This window comes from Bactrocera oleae, chromosome 5 (assembly GCF_042242935.1).
Source record: "Bactrocera oleae isolate idBacOlea1 chromosome 5, idBacOlea1, whole genome shotgun sequence".
Lineage (NCBI taxonomy): Eukaryota > Metazoa > Arthropoda > Insecta > Diptera > Tephritidae > Bactrocera > Bactrocera oleae.
The window spans coordinates 43539102-43563027 of record NC_091539.1 but is presented as its reverse complement, the minus strand read 5'-3'; the positions used below and the strand labels follow the sequence as shown (position 1 = coordinate 43563027).

Below are 23926 nucleotides of genomic sequence, written 5' to 3'. Positions count from 1 at the left end.
TATATTTAGTTTTTACTTATGGATTTGTGCTCGTCTGGCAAAATTGAAATCGTTTAAGAATGACACTGTGTAATTTTTCAATTATAAAAATATTGGTTGAAGGCAGTGTTGAAAATTTGTCCATTTTTCAGTCCAAGCATCTTAGATTATAATTTAAAACTGATTTTGAGATTAAAATTTTGATTTTTCTGGGATTACATATTGAATCGCAAACGCGAAAAAATGTCAATTCTAAATAATTTTTTTTATTTGGGATAAATACAATAATTAAAAATAAATTTAATCCGGTTGTTGTAATTAAACTTTTTTTGTTTATTTTTTAATCCCGTATTTGGTATTAAATTTTTGTAAATTAAATTTTAAATTTAAATTTTTCAGTATGGTATTTGGGATTAAAAATTCGTTTCAATTAAAATTTTCGGGATTTCAAAAAAAAAAAAAAGTTCAAATGTTAATTTATTATTCGATGCATTATTTGCAACCCTGTTTGGAAGATAAACTCAGAATTTGTTTAAAAATATATTGGTTCAAAACGACGCATAAATTCCGTTTTATATCCGCCCCAAAGAACTGTCAACTCTTTTGCATATTATATGGTGAATGTTTTTAACCGCTGGAAGAGCAACATTACCACATAAATTTAAATGTAATCATTACCATTCTTTGAGGTAACATAACACCTGGCGATACATAATAATAATAAAAACCCCCTCCTCCCGCCCCACCGACGAGAGGGGCGCAATCCGCGTACAAGCGGAATTAGCCGAATCAGAAAAGCAAGAGAGTTTTTTATGTGTTGAAATCTAAAACTGCTCAGCTACAGAAACCAAAATTTTCAACAGCTAAGATTTATAGTTACGATATAATAATTTGTTACATTTTTATTTATTAAGAGAAAACAATAGTCTTTTTTAATTTTGAAAAGTGAGTCACACAAGTCAAATGTGCTGGAATGAGAATTAAAATCATGACATATACGGCGGAATGGTTCGTTTAGTTCGAAATTTGATCTACAGGATTTTAACAGTAAAGGGCTAAACTACCTCGAAAAGCGAACCGGGATATTAAATTTAATTTCAGACAGGAGAAAAGAACTGCAAACTGTTACATTCAAGATTTTCACTAAGAATATTATGCCAAGCAATTCCCTACGACTAGAAAGTGTATGTAGATTTATAAGTTTTAAACGACTAGTGTGTAGAGGTAGACTTACCCTAGAAACCCATCGGAAATGTCCTAAGGCGAAAAGTAAAAATTGTTTTTGAACAGACTTGTCAGAATGGATTTGGTAGCTAGGGTTCCATGCAACAGAGCCGTATTCCAATATGGTTCTAACCAAAATTGTAAAAAGTGTTTTAGTAGTATACGGATCTCTAAGTTCTTTGGACCAAATTTAACAAAACGGAGGACAGCTTTTGCTTTCAAGACCATGACATCTATATGAGGACTAAAATTAAGCTCAGGGTCCACATTAACTCCCAAATCGTAACTTCCATAGTTAAAAACTTACTCTAGACTATGGTATTTTATTACATAAGGAGAGGGGTGCACAGATCTACGGGAAAAGCACATCGTCTTACATTTATGTAGATTTTCGCTAAGAATATTACTAAGCAACCATATTGTTTAAATCTGTTTGCAACAGACACCTTTCCTCAATTAAAGTGTATGCTTTAAAAAGCTTTACGTCGTCAGCATATAATAAAATTTTCGAGAATTCTATTACAGAAGAGATATCGTTAAGAACCGAATCGGGTCAAAATGACTACCACGCGGAACACCATTAATTGTATCAGAAAGAGTATCCTCAAATATCACTCGTTGTGTTCTATTATAGAGATAAGAAACTACCCATTAAAAAAATCTTGGCTGAACGCCCAGCAGATCCAGTTTATGTATGAGAATCGAGAGATTTACTCTATCGAAAGCTTTGCTAAAGTCTGTGTATATAACATCCTTGTGCTTATGTTCCCTAAAACCCAATAATACATGGTTTACAAATTCAAGCAAGTTTGTTAGAGTCGACTTCTCATTACGAAATCCATGCAGAGAGGAGGAAATTAACGGAGAAATCTAAAAGGTTATGTGGTCAGCGATGTTAGCTTCAAAAAGTCTAGGTATAACTGGTAGTTTTGCGATACCTCTATAGTTTTCAATGTTGGATCTAAATCCACTTTTATGCAAAGGAATTATAAATGACTGTTTCCATATTGAAGGAAATATACCATGTTTAAGAGATAAATTAAATATCCTTGTCAAAGCCAAGTAAATATATTTGGCACTATTTTTTAAGAAGCATGAGGGTATCATGTCTGGGCCGTAACTAAAAGATGGTTTTAACTTATTTAAATTAAGTAGGACGTCTTCTTCAGAAACAATTGGAATGTTAATTAAAGTATTCGGACTCAGTATGTGCTGATAGGAAAAAGTCTTAGCAGAATTATTAAAGTAGTTTGACTTGAAAAATTCTGCAAACATATTGGATATAACATCATTGTCACTTGAAATGATAGATTTGTATTTCATTGTGGACGGAAATTTGGAAATTCTGCGTTTGGAGTTAACGAAATCATAAAACGATTTTGATAGTCGACAAATGAACCGGTTTTATTAAAATGTGTAAAGGCTCGAGTTTTTCTGTTTTTCAATTTATATAACTCTTTCGAAAACCACGGTTAAACTAAGTACAGAGGCTAGAAGTTTGATGATTACTATCCCGTACATTGCCTATAATTTCGACAGATATTTCCAAAGCAGGATGATACGAGTCCTCGGGTAGAACAAGAGGTTTACTCTGAATAACGAAACACTTTTAAGACACTTTAAGAACACTCAATAAATACTACATCTAAGTATTTACCAAATTTATTCGGAATCAAATTATCGTATATAAAATTCATTAAAACATGACCGATTGCAAATCGGTGCGATATAATCATCGAAAGCTTTCCACGTGGCACACGCTAAATTAATATCTCCTAAAACGATTATTGAATCTGCATTATTTACCATCAAGGTAGCACTATTTATTAAAGAGGAAGCTGCATGAATACAGATAAGTCCGAATGTGGAAGTATATAAGATAGGGTTAAATAAACGAAGCAACTATTAACGTAGAATCTAATACATTTAAATTCAAATGAGATGGTTCCTGGAACGAAAACATCTTCAGATGGGAGAGAAGAATATACAGCAAATAGAACACTTTCACATCTAAATATTTTAGATTCGATTTTTTAAATCTTATTATCAAAAATGTGGATGAGCATTTACCGATTCTATAAGCTCGGCGTTATGATTATTGAACAACTAGAAACTCATTGTGAATTTTTCGTAGTTCGTTGTTTTTTTACTGTTAAAGTTACGTTAAAGTACCACAACCAAAGATCAGATATTTTGTCGTACTTAAGAGTGAATGGCACTTAAAAGAATTCCGCTAAGGTACCATATGGTACTTACATTATGTTTTTTTTTTTTTAATATCCATTAAAAATATAAAGATGTAGCCTTTTTTGAATAAAGCTTTATTTAATTAAAACAAAAATATGCGATCGTGTTGCTTACAAAGTAAATTTTGATTAACTTAGGTAAACATTGCATGTATTTCAATAAAAAATAACGTAAAGGTTTTCGAAGTGGTACCGAGTGTGGTACTTAAGCGAATGGTACTGAAAAGAGCAATTTCTATGTATTTAAAAAAAGGCGTGATATGCAGTAAGACACAGGGAAATAAGAGGGATTGACACTTAATCGTGGTGGTACTTAACCGGGTTTGACTATAACTATAACACACCAAATGCTATTCTACAGTTTTTCTACCATAAATAAATTTTGATTTTAAAGTGAAAGATAATAATATTATTATTAATATTCAATTATTTTGCTTGGTATTATGTTTTTGTTTATGTATTCATTATAAATACTTAAATCTCTGTGTATTACATGTATATTCGGTCCTTATTACTCCCTTTACAGTAGTAAATTAGCTAAGTAGCTGTTAATTAAAATCGATGAAATAAAAACAAGAAAAAACGTTAACTTCGGTTACACAGAAGTGATAATACCCTTCACAGTTGCATTTCTTGTAGCATAAAGGAGTGTAATAATGAGTTTATCTTGATTTTAATTCAGTTGTATGACACCTTCGGATACTGTAACATATGGTTTTCTTGAATAATAACTCTTGTCAAATTTCGTCAGGATATCTCGTCAAATAAAAAAGTTGTCCATACAAGCAGTTAAATCCGATCGTTTAGTGTATATGGCAGTTATATGCTATAGTGATCCGATATCGACGGTTCCGAAAAATGAGCAGCTTATTGGAGAGAAAGAGACGTGTGTAAGATTTTAGATCGATCTCTCGAAAATTTAGGATCGTGAAGTAGTATATACAGACAGACCGATATACAGATGGAAATCATCTCATCTCGTCATGCTGATATTTTATATGCATATATTTTTTATAGGATCTTCGACGTTTCCTTCGGGATGTTGCAAACTTCGTTGCAAACTTAATAAGTATACCGTTCGGGTTATAGAAATGTGAAACTAACATATATGTAGGTACATACGCGTATACGAGTAGAAATCAAGCTGTAAGAAGTAAGACGAAAAGTGGCGCAAATCTCTTATGTTTTAAAGCTTTCTCTAATACTCTACACTAACTTAAATATTAACTATAATTCAACAATTTCTTTACTTACGTTGTTCGCTTAATTTTTTGCGTCGCTCTGCATTTTTCATTGCGTCGTAACCGTTTTCCTTTGTGCTTTGAATTTTTATTTTACATAACGAAATTTATAAGGTAAACAGTACCCGATACATTTTAGTGTGAAGTTACCATGAATTGCTTTCTATTTCATTTTTTGAATTTGTATAAGCTAAAAATTTTGGCAAAATGTTAAAGAAATTTTGATATTTCTATTTGCTGGATGTATTATATTTTTTTACGGCCTATAGCTATATTTATTGCCACCACGAATAAGAAAATATTATTTTGTTGTTGTTGTTGTTTTATGATTTTTATTTTATTGTTAATTATAATAATCTTATACGCGGCTAAACAATTTGATGAGAATAATTTTAAAACTGGCATATATTCCTACTGTTATTATTTGCGATAACGCTTCTCCTCTCAAATTTAACAGTTCCGTTTTTTGTTTTTTTCATTGTCGAATAGGCAAATATTTAATGACGCAAGTATTTTTCTTTAGATTTTTATTTATTAATTTATTTAGATTTTTATTATGTTTCGCTCATCTAACATGTGGCACTTGCATAAATTTCAAATTTTAAATTTCATCGCTTAACCACCTTATTATTTAAGTGTTGCACTTAATTAAATTTAAATACACTACTATTAATTCAAAGACTTAAGCTTCGTATTGCACTTATATTATAAAGTAAAATGTAATGCTTTGCATTGGTTTTCTAGATCTCAATATTTAGTTTAATTTCATTTTTATTGTTTAAACTGTAAGTTTATATGTATTAGTGAAGTGTAAGTTGAAAAATTGCTTTTAATTTAGAAATCTTTTAGTTATTTCGTTTCGCTACGTTTTTTCTTTAGCGTATTTAAATTTAAATGTTGCTTTACGGTGTTCCGCCTTGGAGAACTACAAATGTGTACATATGTGACATATATATGTATGTATGTGTTATGTATGGAAACTGGTTTCAAAAATGTGTTATTTATTGTTCAATATTGCCTCAAATGTTGCTAGATTCGGTACTATTTACATTTCTTCTCCGTTTGCAAATTGTTTGTGTAATATTTTGTATATGTACATAAGTATATGTATATTTTGCCAATGTGACAATATTTTTTTTTTAAATCAAGCGTTAGTAAAGAAAAAAGCGTTTATGCATGTGTTAAACAGTAATGCAAGTCCACCATACTATCGTAAAATCTGCGAGAAATTACTGAGCAAAACCAATTTTCATTTTCGAAAAATCTTTCAAAACAAATTTTTAGCCTTAGTCAACTGTATTTTATTATCTATTATTATAATTTAATATTGCCACATAATTTAATATATTTAGTTCGATATTTTTCTATGAAGACCAAGAGACAAATTATTCAAAAATATTATTTTCAACCGCTTCGGCCATAAGTTTCGAAATTTTGACTAATAAATAACTTGCATAAGGCTGCTGCTAATATAAAATATAACTCGTAATGTTTGCATTAGTCTCATTTTCAAAGCAATCATATTATTATATATTTGTAGGTTTAGCAACGTTGAAAACTATCTTCTTCACAAATTCCAGATAAAATAAACAAACCAAAAAACAATTTTGTAGAGTTTTGTAATTACATAAGTATATGTATTTAATTCATTTAATTATAATTATATTTACTTTTTCATTTCATAGATGGCGAAGTACATTGTAAATTACGAAAATGTAGTAAAATATTTAAATATTTCATATACATATAATACTTCAAAAATATTTAAAAGTAATTAAGTAATAAAAAAAAATAAAAAATTAGAAATAAAATTCTAGGTTCATAAACCAATAATCTAAAGGTGTGAGCAATGCAGTCGCGTAAACGGTAAGCAACAGCTTGTAATAAGCAGATGTAAGTTAATTGTTTTTTTGGGAATACACCTGAAGTTTCAGTTTTTGCCCGAAAAATATAAGGATATAACACAAATACTTTTGAAATTAAAGCGTGCGTAAAAAACAACAAACAAACCAAATTTTTTTTTTAAATAAAAAATTTCGTTTAAAAATAAAAATGATTAAAAATAAAGTTTTAGGTCAAACGACCTGAGCATTCATAAAAGTGATTTGCAACATTACTATGTGTTGCTTATACGACATGGTGAGCTGTATGAATGCATTTTGCATTTGCAATACATTTGATGCTCAAATATAACTGCGGATAAGTGTTCAAGGAATGTTTTTATGAAAAAAATCAGCATGACCTTTTTGGTAGAGCAAAAAGTTTTTTTTTCAAAGTTGTAAGTTTATTTGCTTTGGAGGTAAGAATTTTATTGCAAAAATTCAAAACATCCCAGATAAAATATATTGAAAATGTAAATGACTCATTATGCACGGTTTAAATTGAAAATAAATAGCTTGTATATGTTGGAACCTTTATTAAGTACAAAAATTTTAACCTTATTTTGCGTTTGAAAAAAAAAACAACAACTTGGAAAATAACGGGCATAAAAATGTTTATGCAATTTCATATTCAAACTCGAGAAAAATTGATCAATATTGTTCCTGCTCAACCATAGATGACTTATATTTGTTTTCTTTGCTTATGGTATGGCCAAGTTTCTTCCGCTATATTTTCACTCGATCACGGTAGGCACCTAATAGATAAGAGGAGTGAAATAATTTCATCTAGCGTATGTAAGCATCGAGTCTTTTTCTATGGTTTTGAGTTTACATTAAATTTTTAATTTTTAATTCTGAGGGCCAAAAATTAAATTTTCAATCTTGGATTAAAAGATCAGTTTTCATCTTCTAATACTGATTCTGTCTAAGATGGCATGAAAAACTAAAAATAAAATTTAATAATAAAAATTTAATATTGAAAACTTTATTTTTAATCTCAAATCTCTTGGATTAAAAATTAAGAAAATATTTATAATTTATAAAAAAAAGTAAAAATAATAATTTTCAAATTAAAAGGTATAAAAACGGAAAGATTTACATATTTCTAAGTGAAACACTATAGTTAAAATTTTAATAAATGGTAAATAAGCGAAGAAGAGCTAAACTACGTTAATATTTTATTAAAAATAAGTTTTCCTTTTCAAAACACAACCAAAATGGTAGAAAACAAAGTACTCAACCACTTTTAATGTAAGTTTTGCATTACAATTTTTTTTCATTCCGATATTTGGTATTAAAAATTACTTAAAATTATGATTTACGTGAATACGAAACATAAAAAACGTTAACCAAATTATTTTTTCGAGGTTATCTAAAGCCTGTTTCTAGATACCCAAGAAAGTCCAGGACATGAAAAAAATGATAAGTTTTATTCCTAGTCTCCGAGTATAAGTTTTATTCCTGGTTCCATATGGGGTCTCAAATTAATTGAGAATAACGTCGGAAAAGTTTAAGTAAGAATGCCTTAGATCTGGTTGGAGAGAGCACAGAGTGTGAACTATAAGCCGACTTGAACAATTTTCTTTGTTGGATGGTGCAAAAGATTGAAAACATATAAACTCAAGATTAATTACCCAACAGCGCTACTAGAGATTTCTGTACAAGTTTTTATGAGTTAAGGCCGAATTGAGCATTCTAACTGAAACTCTTGTGTACGTGTGATCGTTCATCCCTTTCTTACGCAAAGGCCTTATAAGTTGAAGAAATATACTTTGAACAGAGTTCCCATCTGTTAAATTAAACCAGTGAGGGTAATACTATACACAAATTCTTTGGAAAATAGTCTGGAACTTAAAAGGTTTGAAGAAAATTTTTAGCAAATATGTTTTTAACAAGGGACGCCACCACATACTTGTATGAAGATATTATATAAATTTAATACTAACAAATTTGTAGTAAATAGATTCAAGTACCAACCTCTAAGCAACATTTCCCAAAACTATTTAAGGAATATTTTATGATACAAAAAACAACAAGAACATAAGTGAATTAATAATTTCAGAACAAACCAAACCCAAGTTGAATAAACTATAACAAAACAGAAAGCAAATATTCGTAATACGTTTCATTCGCTTGAAGCCTCAGGACGGAGTTTTACCAATAAACAAGCAACACTTCACAAGTAAGTGGAAGTTTTACTACATCTTCTTATGTATTTATGAGAAATTTTGATTGCGCTTAATTTTTAAATTCTTTTGCTTTTATTTTGAATTTTTAATAATCACTACATTTGTTAAGTATAAGGCAAACGCAACTAAAATATTTAATATTAATATTAATAATATTTTTCATGAATTTCATTAATTGAACAACATTACTGCTTTAACGTTAGCTGATATCATTCGCTTACCTAACGACAATTTTCAATATTGCTAATGTTAAAGTTTATAATAACAATTTTAACACTAGAGTAAATGTTTTAGGCGCTCCGTTTAATTATTCAAAAATAGTGTGAGTCAATAATTATTTTTCGTACACACTGTACTTGCGCAGTTTAATCAAATTATTTGTTTAAAATCAAAAATGTCTGTTTTTTTTTAAATTTTTTTCAACCATTATTCGTATATAATTTTTTCTATTAATTAATTATTCGGCTTTCGTATTTGTTTGTTAGTGTATGCGCTAATATTCAACTGTTATTATTTTACATGAAATCACAGTCCGTATGTGAGAAAGAACGTGTAAATGTTTATGCATAGCTTTGCATATATTATATAATATAATACGAGCTAATTAAATTTTAATTTATTTTTTATTTTTAAGCATTAATTATTTAATAACCTTGTTGAATTTGCAATATTTTTAGTGTTAACAATTTGAATGAAAAAACTAATTTGCTCTTAATTTATATGCCGTTATGTTGTGTGTATGCTTTCATGCTATTGAAATGCTATGTATTTCGTAAATTAGTTATTTACTTGCACTTTTATTCTTATGTATGTAAAAATTTTTGTGGTCATCACAACTTTTTAAAATTTTTAGTTTTAAAATTACAGTTTGTTTTTTATTTATAATTTATGTCTGTCTCTATTTAGACTGTTCATGGGACCAAGAATTTTTGCTTATAAAGTTTTGAAATTGTAATTTATTTTTTGATTTGAAGTTGCAAATGGTTTGAAAAGCAAAAAATTTTAAAGTGAGGTTAGAAAGCAAAATATTTGCGTTGTTATTGTGATTTCGTTATATGATATGATGAAAAATGACAGAATGATCAATGAAACAGGAAAAAGTTTTGGGATCGCAGTCTAATCATATGTATATACTTTGTAGATTATACTGTATGTTTCAATTATTTTTTATTATTAATAAATAGTTAGTATTAAATATTTGGCTTGGTTTCGCTTGTGTGTATTTTTAGTTGGAGTATTTTATAACAAAATTCAGTTTTAGTGTCTGTTCAATATGTTTTAATAAATATAAGTACATATGAAAGTATTCATGCTTTATTTTCATTTCATGAGCAATATTTACCAAATAGTTAGTAGTATTTATTATTATATTGTCTTCGAAGCAGTTATAAATGTATGTTTATAGGAAATGGAAAAAAATCGTGTTTTGTTGGGTGAACTGAAAAGTAAGCGATTTGAAATTATAAGCTTAAAAACATCCATTGTTCAAATGTCAGACTCTTTCACTTCTTACCTTTAGCATCTTCAGTGTCTTGAGCAATACAGTTTCTTTGGTAGTGATTTGATAAATATAAATATTAAATTGACTTAAAGAAAGCATTAAACCTTTACAAACATCACAAATAAACAGATTGGAAGTTAAAAAAAAAATATTTTCAGCGCTCATTCACAATAGCTCAGCTATATTTTCGTGTACCAATGTTGTGTTAAATGTAAGGTCAAATTGGTCTCCGATAACCGGAAAATATTGAGAAGAACAACAAGTTTCTCACTTAGAAGTGTTTTTTGATACGAACCAAACCTTTGGGACCATACTTTTTTCCTTTTCTGAAAAGCAAACTAATTTTTAACGAGTTGACCATTTTTTATTAACTTATACAAAAGAGTGGTTATCAGATTGCAGCGGTTATGTGTTTTCGATAATAAATAAAATAATAAGTGTCAGCAATTTTTATTGTAGAAATTAAGTTAATTTATTATCATGAACAATTTTTGTGAGAAGAATGTTTTTGCATGCAATTTTATTTGTCAGCGAGTGTAATTGAACTGTGTGTTTTTTGTATTGATATAATTTTTAAATTTTATTTATTTTTATTGTATTAAATTTTCGCATTAATATTTATTTTTGAATAATTTATTTGATAAGTTAAGCTTTAATTTTTATTTAATAAATATTTAAGCTATTTTATAATTATAAATACTTGACTAGTTATATGTTACGATAATTTTAAATTTTTTCTAATTAAATTTTAAAAATTCATAAGCACTTAATTGCATAACGATGTAGAGCATCATGAATACACATGACTCGACAAAGTGCGCTTGAAATCGCATAGAAATATTCGACTACCTTTTACTTTTATTTAAACACACTTTGTCATTTATTATTGCAAAGTACAATATACGGTTTCATTTTAAAATGCCATACTCGTACGCCGTCCTCCGCCGCCACCCGCACCTATACGGGGTCCACCACGCGGCAGTCCACTATGCGAAACGCTGCGGCCCATTCGCGCCTCGCTACCGCGCCGTTCACGCGCCTTCCGCAACAGATCGCTCGTGCTCGGCCGACGGCTATCACTCGCGCTGGATGTACCGCTGCGCTTGCACGACATAATGTCCGACGTCGAGGAGCGTCGTATATTGTCCGAATCGATGGCATATGGTGACAGGTAGTACGGGGAAGGCGAACTGGCCTGCGACCGCGAACACATGTCGTAACGGTTGATGTGCAACAGCTGTGAACTGGAACGATTGTCGTCTTCGTGTGAGCTATTGCGACGCGAAGAGTACGGCGATTGTGGGTAATCGAGCAGTAGATTCTCCGCTTCCTCAGCATCGACCGATTCGATCTTGAGATAGGGCGGCATGCGATTATTGATGGCTGTGCCGCCACGGCCACCGATCGGTGTGACGGCGTCCAGTAAACCGCTACCATTCGCATTGTCGGTTCTACCCTCACCGTCAGCAGCGCTACTGCCGCTTTTGCTGCCACCTACACAACCACCCAGCGAAGACGATTGGGAGTGCGAGTGTTTGTTGCCATTCCGCAAACCAGAATATAGAGATTTGATGTGAAAATCGAACGATTTGAAGTTGAGCAATGAGCGACGCTTTTGAGTTTTCGGTTCCGACTCGGTTGCATCGCTGGTTGGTATCATCACGCAGCCGTTATTGTTGGTTGGTGTGGTGGCGGTTGTGATGGCGTTGGTTGTGGCACTTAAACTAGTTGTGTTGTTGTTTAAGGAATCTATTTGTATAATTGCGGTTGCACTATCTAAGCGTGTTGTAGTTGTTGTTGTTGTGATGCTAGCCGACGGTGTTGCAGCAGTTACAGATGCTGTTGTCAGCGTTGCGGTCGCAGCGTCTAAATCGTAAATATTTGTGGTGTTGTCGACTAAACTACTAACGGTATTATTAATTAATAAACTTTTATTGGTTGTAGATTTTAATAAGTGTGAAGAATGGTGTTGCTTTTGTAAATTTGCTTGTTGCTGTTGGTCTGTGTAATGCACATGTAGCGGTTGCTGCGCATGCTCCGGCTGATGTAGTAGTAACAATTGTTGCTGTTGTTGTTGTTGTTGCTGCTGCAACTGCTGTTGTAGTTGTAAGTCATGTTTGCTTATTGTTGTTGTCATTGTTGTACTACTTAAACTAGTTTTACTACTAATCGCTTTCAAAAATTTATTATCGTTATCTAAAGACCCCTTTTGTCACTGAATAACACAGAAACCCTGCTTTGACGCATCCTTCGCATCGGCCTCTTCGCAGAACGCCTCTTCCTCATTTTTCGGTGACTCTGCCCCACAAGGGCCGCCGCCACTGAGGCTAGGCGGCCCCTGAGGGCAGGCTGATTGTCACCGAAGTGCGAGTGTCGATATCATTGGCGGCCGCACCGGTTTATTCTCTAATATGCGCTCCAACTCCATTAAGACGCTGGTTGAGAGGCGTGGCAGTAGCTGCATGAAAAAATAATTGTCGCAAGTTTAGAAAACAAACAATTAAAGCTTAGTAAAATGGCTAACCTGCAAGGATTGCAAACTCTGATGCAATTGTTCCGCCGAGGTTGCACCTAGAAGCAGACATTGCACCGGCTCATGCTTGAGTGACCAAGCAATGGAGAGCTGCGTTGGACTGCAACCCAATTTCTCGGCCAGTGCTGCCAAATCGCGCAAGCGATCACAATGTCGACGCCCCTCGTCCACTCGATCTTTACCCCAGCTGCCTTGTGGCGATAAGGCCGCCTAAAAACAATACATAGTCGACAGAAAAATACAGTTAATATGAAAGGAAATCTTTTAAAATGAGACAAAACTCTTAGAACTATTTATTGGATATAAAAATCTGACTTTAGCTCATTTTTTTTACATCTTTTTATACTTACATTTCGGTTAATTTCATCCTCTGTCCATGAATAACTTTGACTTTTCGTTTTGAATGATCCCTTTGGCAAAAAGAGTTTTTCGCCATTTTGCGTATCGGCCAATGCCATTGAAAGCGGTCCCCAAGCCATTAGGCCCACACCAATCTTATTGTACATTTCTGGCAAATAGAGCTCGCATTTCTCGCGACAAAACATGTGGTACTCTGATTGTTCGACTATTGGTGTAATGCAATTGAACTGCCGGCAGTTAGTGTAGGCTTCCATGATCTCGACATGTGACCAACGTGCTGTGCCCCAGTACATTGCCCAGCCCTGCTGGATGACATAGTTCATGGCACGTACAACTTCTGTGCGAAATAGTAGAAAGCAATTAGGAAAACGTGTTAAACATTTGATCCGAAAACTAATAATATAATATTATTCACCTTCCATGGGGCACATAGCGTCCGCCTTGTGTATAATCACAATATCGATATATTGCAATTGCAAACGTTGCAAACTTGCTTTGACACACTCGATGATGTGCTTGCGTGAAAGGCCACGTTCTTCGGATCTGCAGAAGAAGTTGAAAATAAAAGATGTTATAAAATATACAAGGTTGTAAAAGTATAAAAATGGAATTTCTTTGTCACAAACGGTAACAGTCTAATGGACCTTATACTTTCATTACAATGGTTCCGAATAGCGACTCTACCTTAAGTAATTCCGATCTCTATTTTGGTCTTAAAGTGTAAGATTTTAAGGAGATTTGCTCATTAGGAACAGTGGGTTTAGCTGACGACCATACACTTTTATCACAACTTGATCAACAGAGATTTATTTGAAGAGAAGTATGTCGTTCGTTTACTTAATCCATTCTCTCCCAGTCATGAATGTCTTACAATGTTCTCGTAGTATAAAGTGTGATAGTAGTAACAAAGAATTAGAAGATTATTCTAGAGAAAAACTATTACAGAGAACAAAAATTACTTTTCACTGATAATCAAACGACACTTCAATAAATCTCGTCCGTTGAAATCAAATCAAAATGGTAAGCTAAGCGGAGGAGCCAGTTCGAAAAGACTGGAACCGTTGTTCGCTGTAAGCCCTCTCAATTTACGAGAGAAGCTACGGAAAGAGTAAAGGGCCAGTAGAAAATCACTGACAACAAGTGCTTGTACTTCGATAGGCGAGGCTGTTTCTGAAAGAGTTCCTTACGAAATATATCAGACAGACGGACATAGCTTAATCGACTGAGATCGTCATGTTGAGCATTTGTATATATATTTTATAGAGTCTCCGACGTTTCCTTCTGAGTATTACAAACTTCGTGGCAAACTTAACATACCCTGTTCAACACCTATTCAGCACCTATCAAAAAACTTTCTCATCGATAAACTCATACGTGTGTTCACCTCAGACCCATATGTACTGTATAATTTATTTATTACTCACTTGGTGCTCCAGTAGACCTTTGTAGTAATTACATATGCTGTTCGCTTCCACCCAGTGCGCTGCAAAATTTTTCCGATTTCCGTCTCTGAATGCGCCTCTGAGATATCAAACAAATTAATGCCACTCTCGATGGCCAAACGCAATATGGCTTCGGCTTGTTCGTCACTAACGCCGGGCGAGAAAACAGGCCACGTGCCCAAGCCGACATTGGAGACGCGCAAGCCGCTCTTGCCAAGATTCTTGTAGCGCAAACCGGGCGTCGGTGTGGAGCCATGCCGTAACGGTAGTGCCGGATTCGAACCCAAACTTATCGAACGGCCTTCACAACGCGTGCAGAGTGACACAAAAAGAAGAGAATATTAGTCAACAAAATGGTTCAGCTAAAGCCATGAATAGCTAATTTGATTCAACTAAGCGATATTGACGTGCAAACGTATGAGATAGCGACCAATTGCTACGAGCAGCGTGTACAGTAGCGTGCAAATATTAATTCTGATTTCACAAAAACAATAAGAAATAAGAAATATATGGTGTAGAAATCTTGTGCACGAAATATTGGACTTGGTGGTATTATCATATGTTGAAAATAGTTTGAGTGTAAGCAAATTATAATTAGTTGATTGCAAAAAATGGCACTCAGTCGCGATAATAAATTTAATTTGGGTGGACATAGTGATATTGCCATGTGCGTGTTGAGCCGGATGGTGAAATAAAAATTATAACCTCAATTTACAAGTCATATATTTCATATTAATTACAATATTACTGGACAACTTTACCTAGTTTTGCGCTATGTATCTATTTCAACAACAACAATACTGATTAATTGATGTATGAATCGATTAATGTAATTAATGAATGAATTATAAATGTAACTGTTATTATGTAGACACAAATGTACAAAAATTTTTTAAAACACAAAAACGTAAAAACAAAATTTCTTCGAATATCGTTTTTGTAGTCTACAAAACCGTAAATAATGAAATATTATTTTTGAACTTTTGAAATACTTGAACAAACACGAGTACACACGAAAACATGAGAAAGAAATGAGAACACTAATAATTAGAACACGAGTACAAGCGGCAGAAATTGGTAGTGAGAAATTTGATACCGAAATCAAGATGACCTCCCGTACCACTGAACTCCTCCATGCAGTCGAGTGACGCAATTGGGGCCCGGCACCTGTAATTAAACAAAATTTCCGAAAAAATTAATATCAATATTAAACATATTTCAGTTAATTCTTCAATTGTTAAGAGTATATATAAATGTTATTTGCGGAAGTGGATAGACCAACAAAAATACCCAATACTTGACCGCCATTCGGTCCCTTGTGTCATATTGACAGCAAGCACCAGGTGCTGTTGGCCTCGCTTTCTATCCAACGGATGGCCGAAATGTCTGCTTGCCACACAGATTGACGTCTCTGTTTCACTTAATGCCAATCATAATTTTTTATTTTTCAACTTTTGACGTTGGACGTTGGACGCCACTCAATTTGGCCTTCACATTACCACTTTCGTTTACTTGCACTGCACAAGCGCTCGTGGGTTCTGCGGAGGCGCTCTCGTTGCGTGGCATAAAAGTGTAATCCTTCGAATGACTTTTTACGCTCGCACTTAAGTGGTTTGCAAATATAATTTTCCCTTGCTTACTCAATATTTAATGTTATTATTGACTGTTCTTATAGGCTTAAACTGACACACTGACCGGTGGCTGAACGCACTGCTCAGTTGATTGGTATTGAGTTAATACAACAAGCAGTCATATTAATCGATACAGAATTTTCGTACTCAAAATTACATAACATTTTTTAAGTACAGTGATTTTTACAATTAAAAAACTATTTTTGTAAAATTGTGTAAGCTCTAGGACAAAATAAATAGCAATCATGAAAGCTACGATCCGAAGTAGACAAGTAAAAGTTGGAAAACAGTTTGCTGTTTGGTTTGCAATTGAGCTGGACACTCACAAAGAAAGTGTGGAAAAATTTTGTTACTCGCTTGAGTTTTAACGCATGTTCTCAAAATGACCAATGCCACCGTTATGGAAGTCTGTGTATACATTTCCTGGACCTATCTAATAAATACTTAGTTTTTTTCTTACCATATTTTGGCCACAAATATTTCGCTATACTGCATTTGGTTATATATTTCCATCTTTTTTGAGCTATTTGTTCAAATTTTGTATTGAGCCTCTTCTTGACCGTTCCTAGCGGGCATGGTATTATCTCTGCCTCGAATTTGTCTAAAGAGGCTCCTGACTAAGCCAACGCGTCAACGAAAAACCTGATGAGATTGCCAAAAGTGCCATCCGTCTCCTTATCAAGCCAGTACAGGAAATACGGAAGTCACTAAAAGCGATATACAAGGTAATTTCCGAAAGACGGAGCATGGCGAGATGGAATGCCTTAAGGCCACGTAGGATCACCGTGATCATGTGCAAGAGCACCGAAGAAAAATACGCATTATTTTTACACATACGGAATCGGAAGGAATCCTGCAGGACGGTTGTTAGCCTAATGACAGGTCACAATATACTGGCATCACATGAGCCGGATGGGTATAAGTAACGACGACACATGCAGAAAGTGTAGGCGATTGGGCATTAGAGAGATGTTGAAACACCTTCTATGCTTCTGTTCAGCTTTATCTAGAACTCGTCTTAGAATACCTAGAAGATTCTCTGTTAAAGAGGGGGTTCACGACGTAGAATTCAGCTCGTATTAAACTGAATCTCCATTTGGCATTACTAAGGACCAGTAGGACTATGTACGGCGTGACGGTCTTCCAGTATCACCTAACCTAACCTCGAAATTTTCGATACTATTTTTGTCATACGATTTCTTTTTTTGAAATTAGGTCCAGGTAGCCATATCTTGAGGCATGAGGGATGCAGCTCATGATTTCGTGGATTTTATTGGTGTTCTCGTTCGCAACGGCCTTTTTCGGACGTCAACTACGTTCATCGTATTCGGTGTTCATATGGCCGGTATGGAGTTAAGTAAACTTGCAAATAGCTGCCTCGCTGTGCATAAAACTCAAACACGTAATTTCATTAACAAATTAAATTCCATTTAGTTTTTATTTATTTAAATCAAACTTGCGTCGCTCAAAATGCTATAACTCGGAACCATTAGCCGGATAGCTGTGAAATTCATACAATTTCTTTTTGAAGATTGGCTTTAACTTATTACAGCGATATGAACTCCTCAGCGTATCTTTTACTTCGTTATAAACCTGAATTATTCTGTACTAATGATTGAGCGTTGATTTCATGCCAAGCTTTTGGTACAGTCCAACGATCGGTCATACCAACTCTGAGCCAAGCTCGTCAAAGAATACCTCAAAAAAGTGAATTTATTGCTGCCTTAATCATTTAAAGTTTCACTTTATAGTTTTAGCTTTAATTTGCTTCTATTCATGCATCACATGACTCTAATTTCCACAAACATAAATAATCCAAGCCCTGGCTGCTTGCACAAAAAAAGAACACTAACTAATTTGACAATTTTGTGGTAAATATGCGCATGTAGCCGTGAACATGTGTGGGTTTATGTGCGTGTTTTTGTAAACTAACGCTCGGGCGGTGCTGAGTGCATATTTGCAACCTCGTTGCTGCCCTAATTTATAGCAAACGTCCATACAGCCGCACACACGCACACATGTGCATGTTCTTAAGTGCAAGGCTTCTGTGTTGGTGATTTAACGAAGCATTAAAATGGTTTCTGTGGCTAAAGCTGATTTTTAAATAATTTAAGTACTTTAAATGCAAGGCAGCAGCATGTGGCAGCTTGCAACTTTAAAGCGCCAACTATATATGTATGTCACACACATGTGTGCGTATATTTGCTGACACAAGCATATTTGCGTGAGTACTTTAAACGATTGCTACTGTTATTGTTATTATTGTTGTTAAGCTGCACTTTTTTTTCTTGTTTGCTGCAACAATTTCGCCTACAGCATGTCCTGTTTCAAAGGCAATTATTGTTATGTGGCTAATTGCACTTGGTTTAATTGCACGCAAACACAAACATGCACTTAATAGCGGTAGATATGCTATCTGTTTATATGTAAGCCAAAGCGAATTGTTGCTGCAATGAGTGGTTTTTCTGCGATTTTTTGCGACTGTCACTACTGTTGTTGTTGTTGTTTAAAAATGTTGCAATTACGGTACAATAGCGCGCACTTACAGCTAGAGTCAATGTCGTTCTCTACAACTTCATTAGCGGCGGTGAACTGTAAGCGTACTGTACGTAAGTTGCTACGTGGTTACGGTAGAAACATCCGCCAGTTGGCTACAGATCCGTGTTAATCTGTAGGCAAATTTTTTCTGCTGTCAGCAAATGTAGTTGCGCATCTCATAACTGTAACAGCGGTGGCCGTGATGGCATCGTTTTAATTTACATTTTAAATTAAAGTCGCAGGCGGCCTAGTGGGTGGCATTCGTGCAATGTGGCTACGTGTTCGCAATTATTACCTTGTGAGTTCTGCCAACAGCACAAAAAGTTACTCATTTTTATTATTATTTTTATTTTTATCTAGAGTTTACTAAAGTTTTAATAGTTCACAAGGGTGTTTAAGTTTTCATGTACATTGCACGAAAGTGTTGTTTTGAAAACAATACATTTTAATGTCAATGTCATATCGAAATTTAAGAATTTTAACCCCCCTATTTTGCATTTTAAGCATACCGATATAGTTATTTCATAACTCTTTGATAAACTCGAACAGCGCTCATTGAGAATATGTACAAACCAACTTTAAAGCTCCCATTAGAATGGTTTATATATGTGACTACCTCGGATAAAAATTGTTAAGAGAAAGTTGAGGTTAGGTTATTTTACGGGGTAACGCTGATCCTCGCGACAGATGTAAGCATATAATCATATTATTATGAATCAAATCAATCGACGAGCTGGTCGAAGCGTGTAATAAATTTGTTGAATCGAATAACATCAATTCTAGCCGCATAACACGATAGGAAAAGTAATCATTCATAGTTAATAATGGCAATATTTAATGTTGCCTATTACTACTTATCTCACTTTCATCTTCAGAATATCTTAAAATAGCTTTTAGGGTGTTAAACCTGTAAGAAAATACCTCTTTTGATATGGAATTCAAAGTTGACTTTCACAATATCAAATAAGTTGAAGTGATTTCTGTGGACCTGGTGTCAGACTTGCTTTGCGGTTTTCAGAATCAAGTTTCTGGTTATTTTTCATTTTTAAAACAACCACGAGGTTGACAGTTTCTTATCTGACATGGTTATTTGTACAAAGTTTGTCAAAACTTTATTTAAAAGCTTCAAATGTAATAAAGCTGCGTAAATATCAACTCAACGATTGAAGTAATAAGTATAATTTAGTTTGCAGGGATCAAAATTTTGCGGATTCTTTTCAAGAAGAAGTTTTGGAGTTTCGGAATACACAAAATACAATGGCAATAAAAACCAAGAAGAAGGATTAAACATTGACTAATAGTGCTTAAATTTTTCTTATAAATCTTTTCTCATACCAACAAGGTATTTCCCCACTGTCTAGGTGTGATACCATATGCCTTTTGAAAGTATTGATATCCACGTATGATATTAATGTCGTTGACATAATTAATAGAAGTTCAGACTTGCAACATTAATTTTAATGATTAATTGTGTTTGGAACATAAGTTAATGTGAGCTTAGGGCTCGTTAGAAAAGATTTTTCATGGAGGAACTGAAACTGAAGTGTATCCAGTTTTCAGAAAAACCATTTCGAAATTTTTAGTGTCCTGAAGATGTAACTATATTCATTGGTAATTATCGATCAGCTAACAACTCACCCTATAGCGGTTGGGAAATGAAACTACTAAAGTCGTTGCTTTGTAAAACCATATAAGACAAGAAAGAATTCCATACAAGATTTTGTTTGAACCATAGTGCATATTATATCAGGAAGGCTGAAAATTTCATATTGGTTCTACAAGTATAAATGAACGTCACTAGAATTGCTTGTTTATGTTTCATACTTGTAGTTAAGACAAACCTTTAAATGAAACGGATATAAATTTCACAGCTGTTGCATGTAGAGGATAAACTTGATTTTCGGAGATGTGTTGCACGACCTTGCAATTCACCGTTGCATCATGTCACAAAAACATTCAAATAATTGCGAACTTCCATGAACGGGACTTCGAATTGCTTCCACACTCACCGTATTCTCCGGTCCCCGGCGACTCTTTATTGTCCTCAGATTTTAAAAGCAATTTCAGCGGTTTTACTCTCTAATTTCTGTTTGCTTCAGAACCGGTTATCGTTTCGATTATAAAATAAAACAAGTAAGGAAGGGCTAAGTTCGGATGTAACCGAACATTTTATACTCTCGCAAAGTCAAATGGTATACTCGTTTGAGATTTCTTTGTGGATTGACTGATATTTTCGGTAGAAGGTCAACTATAGGCACTGGGGTCCACATATTTAGTACTTAGGGGTTTGAACAGTTTTGGTTCGATTTAGACAATTTTTGGCCGCAAGGTGACATACTTTAATTGCATTATTCACGCAAAGTTTTACCTTGATATAATCATTGTTACCTGATTTGCATAGTGGAAAGTGAAAGAATCAGATGGAATTTAAAATGGTGTTATATGGGAAATAGGCGTGGTTGTAGTCCGATTTCACCCATTTTCGCACTATGACATAGAAACATGAAAAGAACGTTATGCACCAAATTTGGTTGAAATCGGTTGAGGAGATCTCAAGATATGGGTTTTCACCTAAAAGTGGGCTGTGCCACGCCCACTGACTAATTTTGAACGCGGTTCCTATAAAGCCAATTTATACCATCTCAGAGATAAAATTTAATGTCTCTGGTGTGTTTAGTGCTTGATTTATCGCGCTTTTAGTAGTTTTTAACAGTACTGTTATATGGGGAGTGGGCGGAGTTGCCACCCGATTTCAACTATTTTCACACCGTCAATAGAAGTGTAAAAAACATTTGCTTCTAGTGAATTTTGTTGTTATAGCATTAGCGGTTTAGGAGATATGCACATTAAACCTATTTGTTTTTGATTAATGGCGTTTTGTGGGCGTGGCAGTGGTCCGATTACGCCCATCTGCAATACCAACCGTCTCACGGTACCAAAAAACATATCTACCAAGTTTCATAAAGATATCTCAATTTTTACTCAAGTTAGAGCTTGCACGGACGGACGGACGGACGGACGGACAGACAGTCACTTAGTTTTAGGTGATACAAACAACCGTTAGGTGAACAAAACTATTATACTCTGTAGCAACAGGTTGCGAGAGTATAAAAACCTACAACTAAGTAATGTATACTTCGTACTTTTGCTTAAATATTATACTAGAATATTGAAAGGATAAGAATTTGATAACTTTTCAATTATTGCAATAACGCAATTACATGCAATAAAATTCAATTGGAATAGGAAATTGTTGCTTTTAATTACCGAAAAAACTCTTACGTTTAATGCGCTCTACGTATGCTGTTTTATACCCCTCAATTACACAACAAAGCAGCGTCATTGCTTTTGTTTTTACTTGCGTGTTTACCTGTAAATTGTCACAGCATTCGATTCTTCGCTTGTATTATCCATATTGTTGTTGTTGTCATTGGTATTGCCCACACCAATGGCACCACCACCAGCACCACCTCTACCGGCACCCGTTGCTGCCGCCACCGCGCCACCAGCCAGCCCACCCATGAAAACGGCTATGGGCGGATTGGCATTGACGGCATTCGCTGTTTGAACGTTCGAGGCAGCGACGGCAGCTATGTTCGAGGGGATAACGGTAATATTGGCGTAGGTAGGCATGCTGTAGTTGTTCGCATTGGCGGCAGCGGCGACGGCGGTGGCACTGGCCATGACAGCGCTCGGTGCATGGCCGTACGTCGCATGCGACGAATGAGCGTGAGCGTGAGCGCTGGCAATGCCAATGCTACCATTTAGTATGCTCAGGTTGCCGCTGCTCAGCGCGGGCGGTGGAGGTGGTGGCGGTTGTAGTGGCGGTAGCGATGAAATGCCGCCACTTAAATTGGCAGCGCTGCTATTATTGAGGTTGGTGGCGGCGGCGTGTGAGTTATTGGCTGTTGCTGTTGCTGTTGTGGTCGTGTTGTGGCTGCTGTTGCTGCTACTGGCATGCGTTGTTGCAGTGTTGTCATCGTGCATGGTCATGGTGTTGTTGGCTGATTGTTGCTGCGAGTTTTGCTTTGTGGCGGTTTTGGTTGCTATTGGCATTTTACGGTATGCCGCGGTGTGGGGGGAAAGGGGGTGTGCGCTCCTTGTTGATTGCTGTGTGTGACTTCGGTCGTTTTATTGCTTTCCGTTATATTGTTTGCGCTCAATTCGAAATTGGTTTTAATGTTTCCTTTTAATCCTATTTGCTATTTTTGTGTGCTGGCGTATGTGTGTGTGTTTTTTTTTTAATTGTAGGTTCACTCGTGTTTTTGTCGTCTTTATTCGGCCATTGTTTACGCATAGGGGCAACCAATAAATTTATTACATGTTTGACTGCTGGTTATTGGACGAGTTTCTTTGGCGAATTGTTGTATTTGTCAGTTTCGTATGTGAGCGGTGTGGGGCGCGGCGCGTAGGTTAAAAAACTGTTTCGTTAGCTGAATAAATTCAATTTTCATTTAAATTATTTATATTTGCTTTATAGTGTTTTTGGGTCATCACATTTTTGCACTCGATTTCCTGCGTAAAAACCATAAAGAACCTAAATAAAATTGTAAAGATATTTGTTTGAAAAATTGTTGATTCACTTTTTTCATTGTATACAACTGTAAAACAACATATTTACATTCACAATTGTTATGTAACATTTGTTCGTGCTATTTGTATGTAAACTTGTTTTTATTATCACTTATTTGTAGAATTTTATTGTATGCCGATTATTTATTTATGTGTTTTATTTATTTTTTTATTTATTTGATATATAATTTTTTTTTCGAGGAGAATTGTAAAACCATTTTTACTATCACAACTTGTAGCTATTGTGTAGCTGAGAATCCTAAGTATTCCCTTTACAGGTGCATTTTATTTTATAGCATGAAAAGGTATAAAAAATCTTTATTGTGATTTTGAACGGTCAGCTTGTATGACAGCTGTTCGATCTGTACAATTTCTTCGCAGATTATACCGTTGCTTTTTTCTCAGCGATATCTCAAAAACCGAGGGATTAGTTCGCTAATCGACTCAGCTAGTCATGCTGATCATTTATGTATGTTCATAAATATTTAACATACATATTTATTTTATATACCCTGTTCAGGGGGTAATAAAATCTTACTAAGTTTACGTGTTTTTTGCAAAAGACAGTGAGCGGTGGGAAGTTATTATCT

The 23926-nt window shown here is 34.3% G+C and overlaps 2 protein-coding genes across 5 annotated transcripts in view; both read right to left on the bottom strand.

Annotated features, from left to right (window-relative positions):
• Positions 1-5800: 5800 nt before the first annotated feature.
• Positions 5801-12397, bottom strand: LOC138857625 (probable serine/threonine-protein kinase MARK-A). The gene has a single exon (XM_070110822.1). The coding sequence runs from the start codon at positions 12395-12397 to the stop codon at positions 11174-11176; it is 1224 nt and encodes a 407-aa protein (XP_069966923.1). The 3' UTR covers positions 5801-11173.
• A 116-nt stretch (positions 12398-12513) lies between these two features.
• Hk (potassium voltage-gated channel subfamily A regulatory beta subunit hyperkinetic) overlaps positions 12514-23926 on the bottom strand; it is a 118161-nt gene continuing 106748 nt past the window's right edge. Inside the window, exons 2-8 of one of the 4 annotated variants that reach the window (XM_036366140.2) lie at positions 22135-23301; positions 15716-15762; positions 14578-14896; positions 13569-13696; positions 13144-13487; positions 12785-13003; positions 12514-12718 (exon numbers count right to left, since the gene is read on the bottom strand). In XM_036366140.2, the coding sequence (XP_036222033.2) occupies positions 12617-12718; positions 12785-13003; positions 13144-13487; positions 13569-13696; positions 14578-14896; positions 15716-15762; positions 22135-22820 (1845 nt within the window). In that variant the 5' untranslated portion in view covers positions 22821-23301 and the 3' untranslated portion in view covers positions 12514-12616. Of the gene's footprint in view, positions 12719-12784; positions 13004-13143; positions 13491-13568; positions 13697-14577; positions 14897-15691; positions 15763-22134; positions 23302-23926 lie in introns of all 4 variants that reach the window. The other 3 variants (XM_036366139.2, XM_036366138.2, XM_014248258.3) reach the window with 3 other exon arrangements.

What these genes read in the sequence shown, in the direction of transcription:
- LOC138857625 (XM_070110822.1), bottom strand. Translation starts at nt 12,397, where the DNA reads ATGACAACAACAATAAGCAAACATGACTTACAACTACAACAGCAGTTG.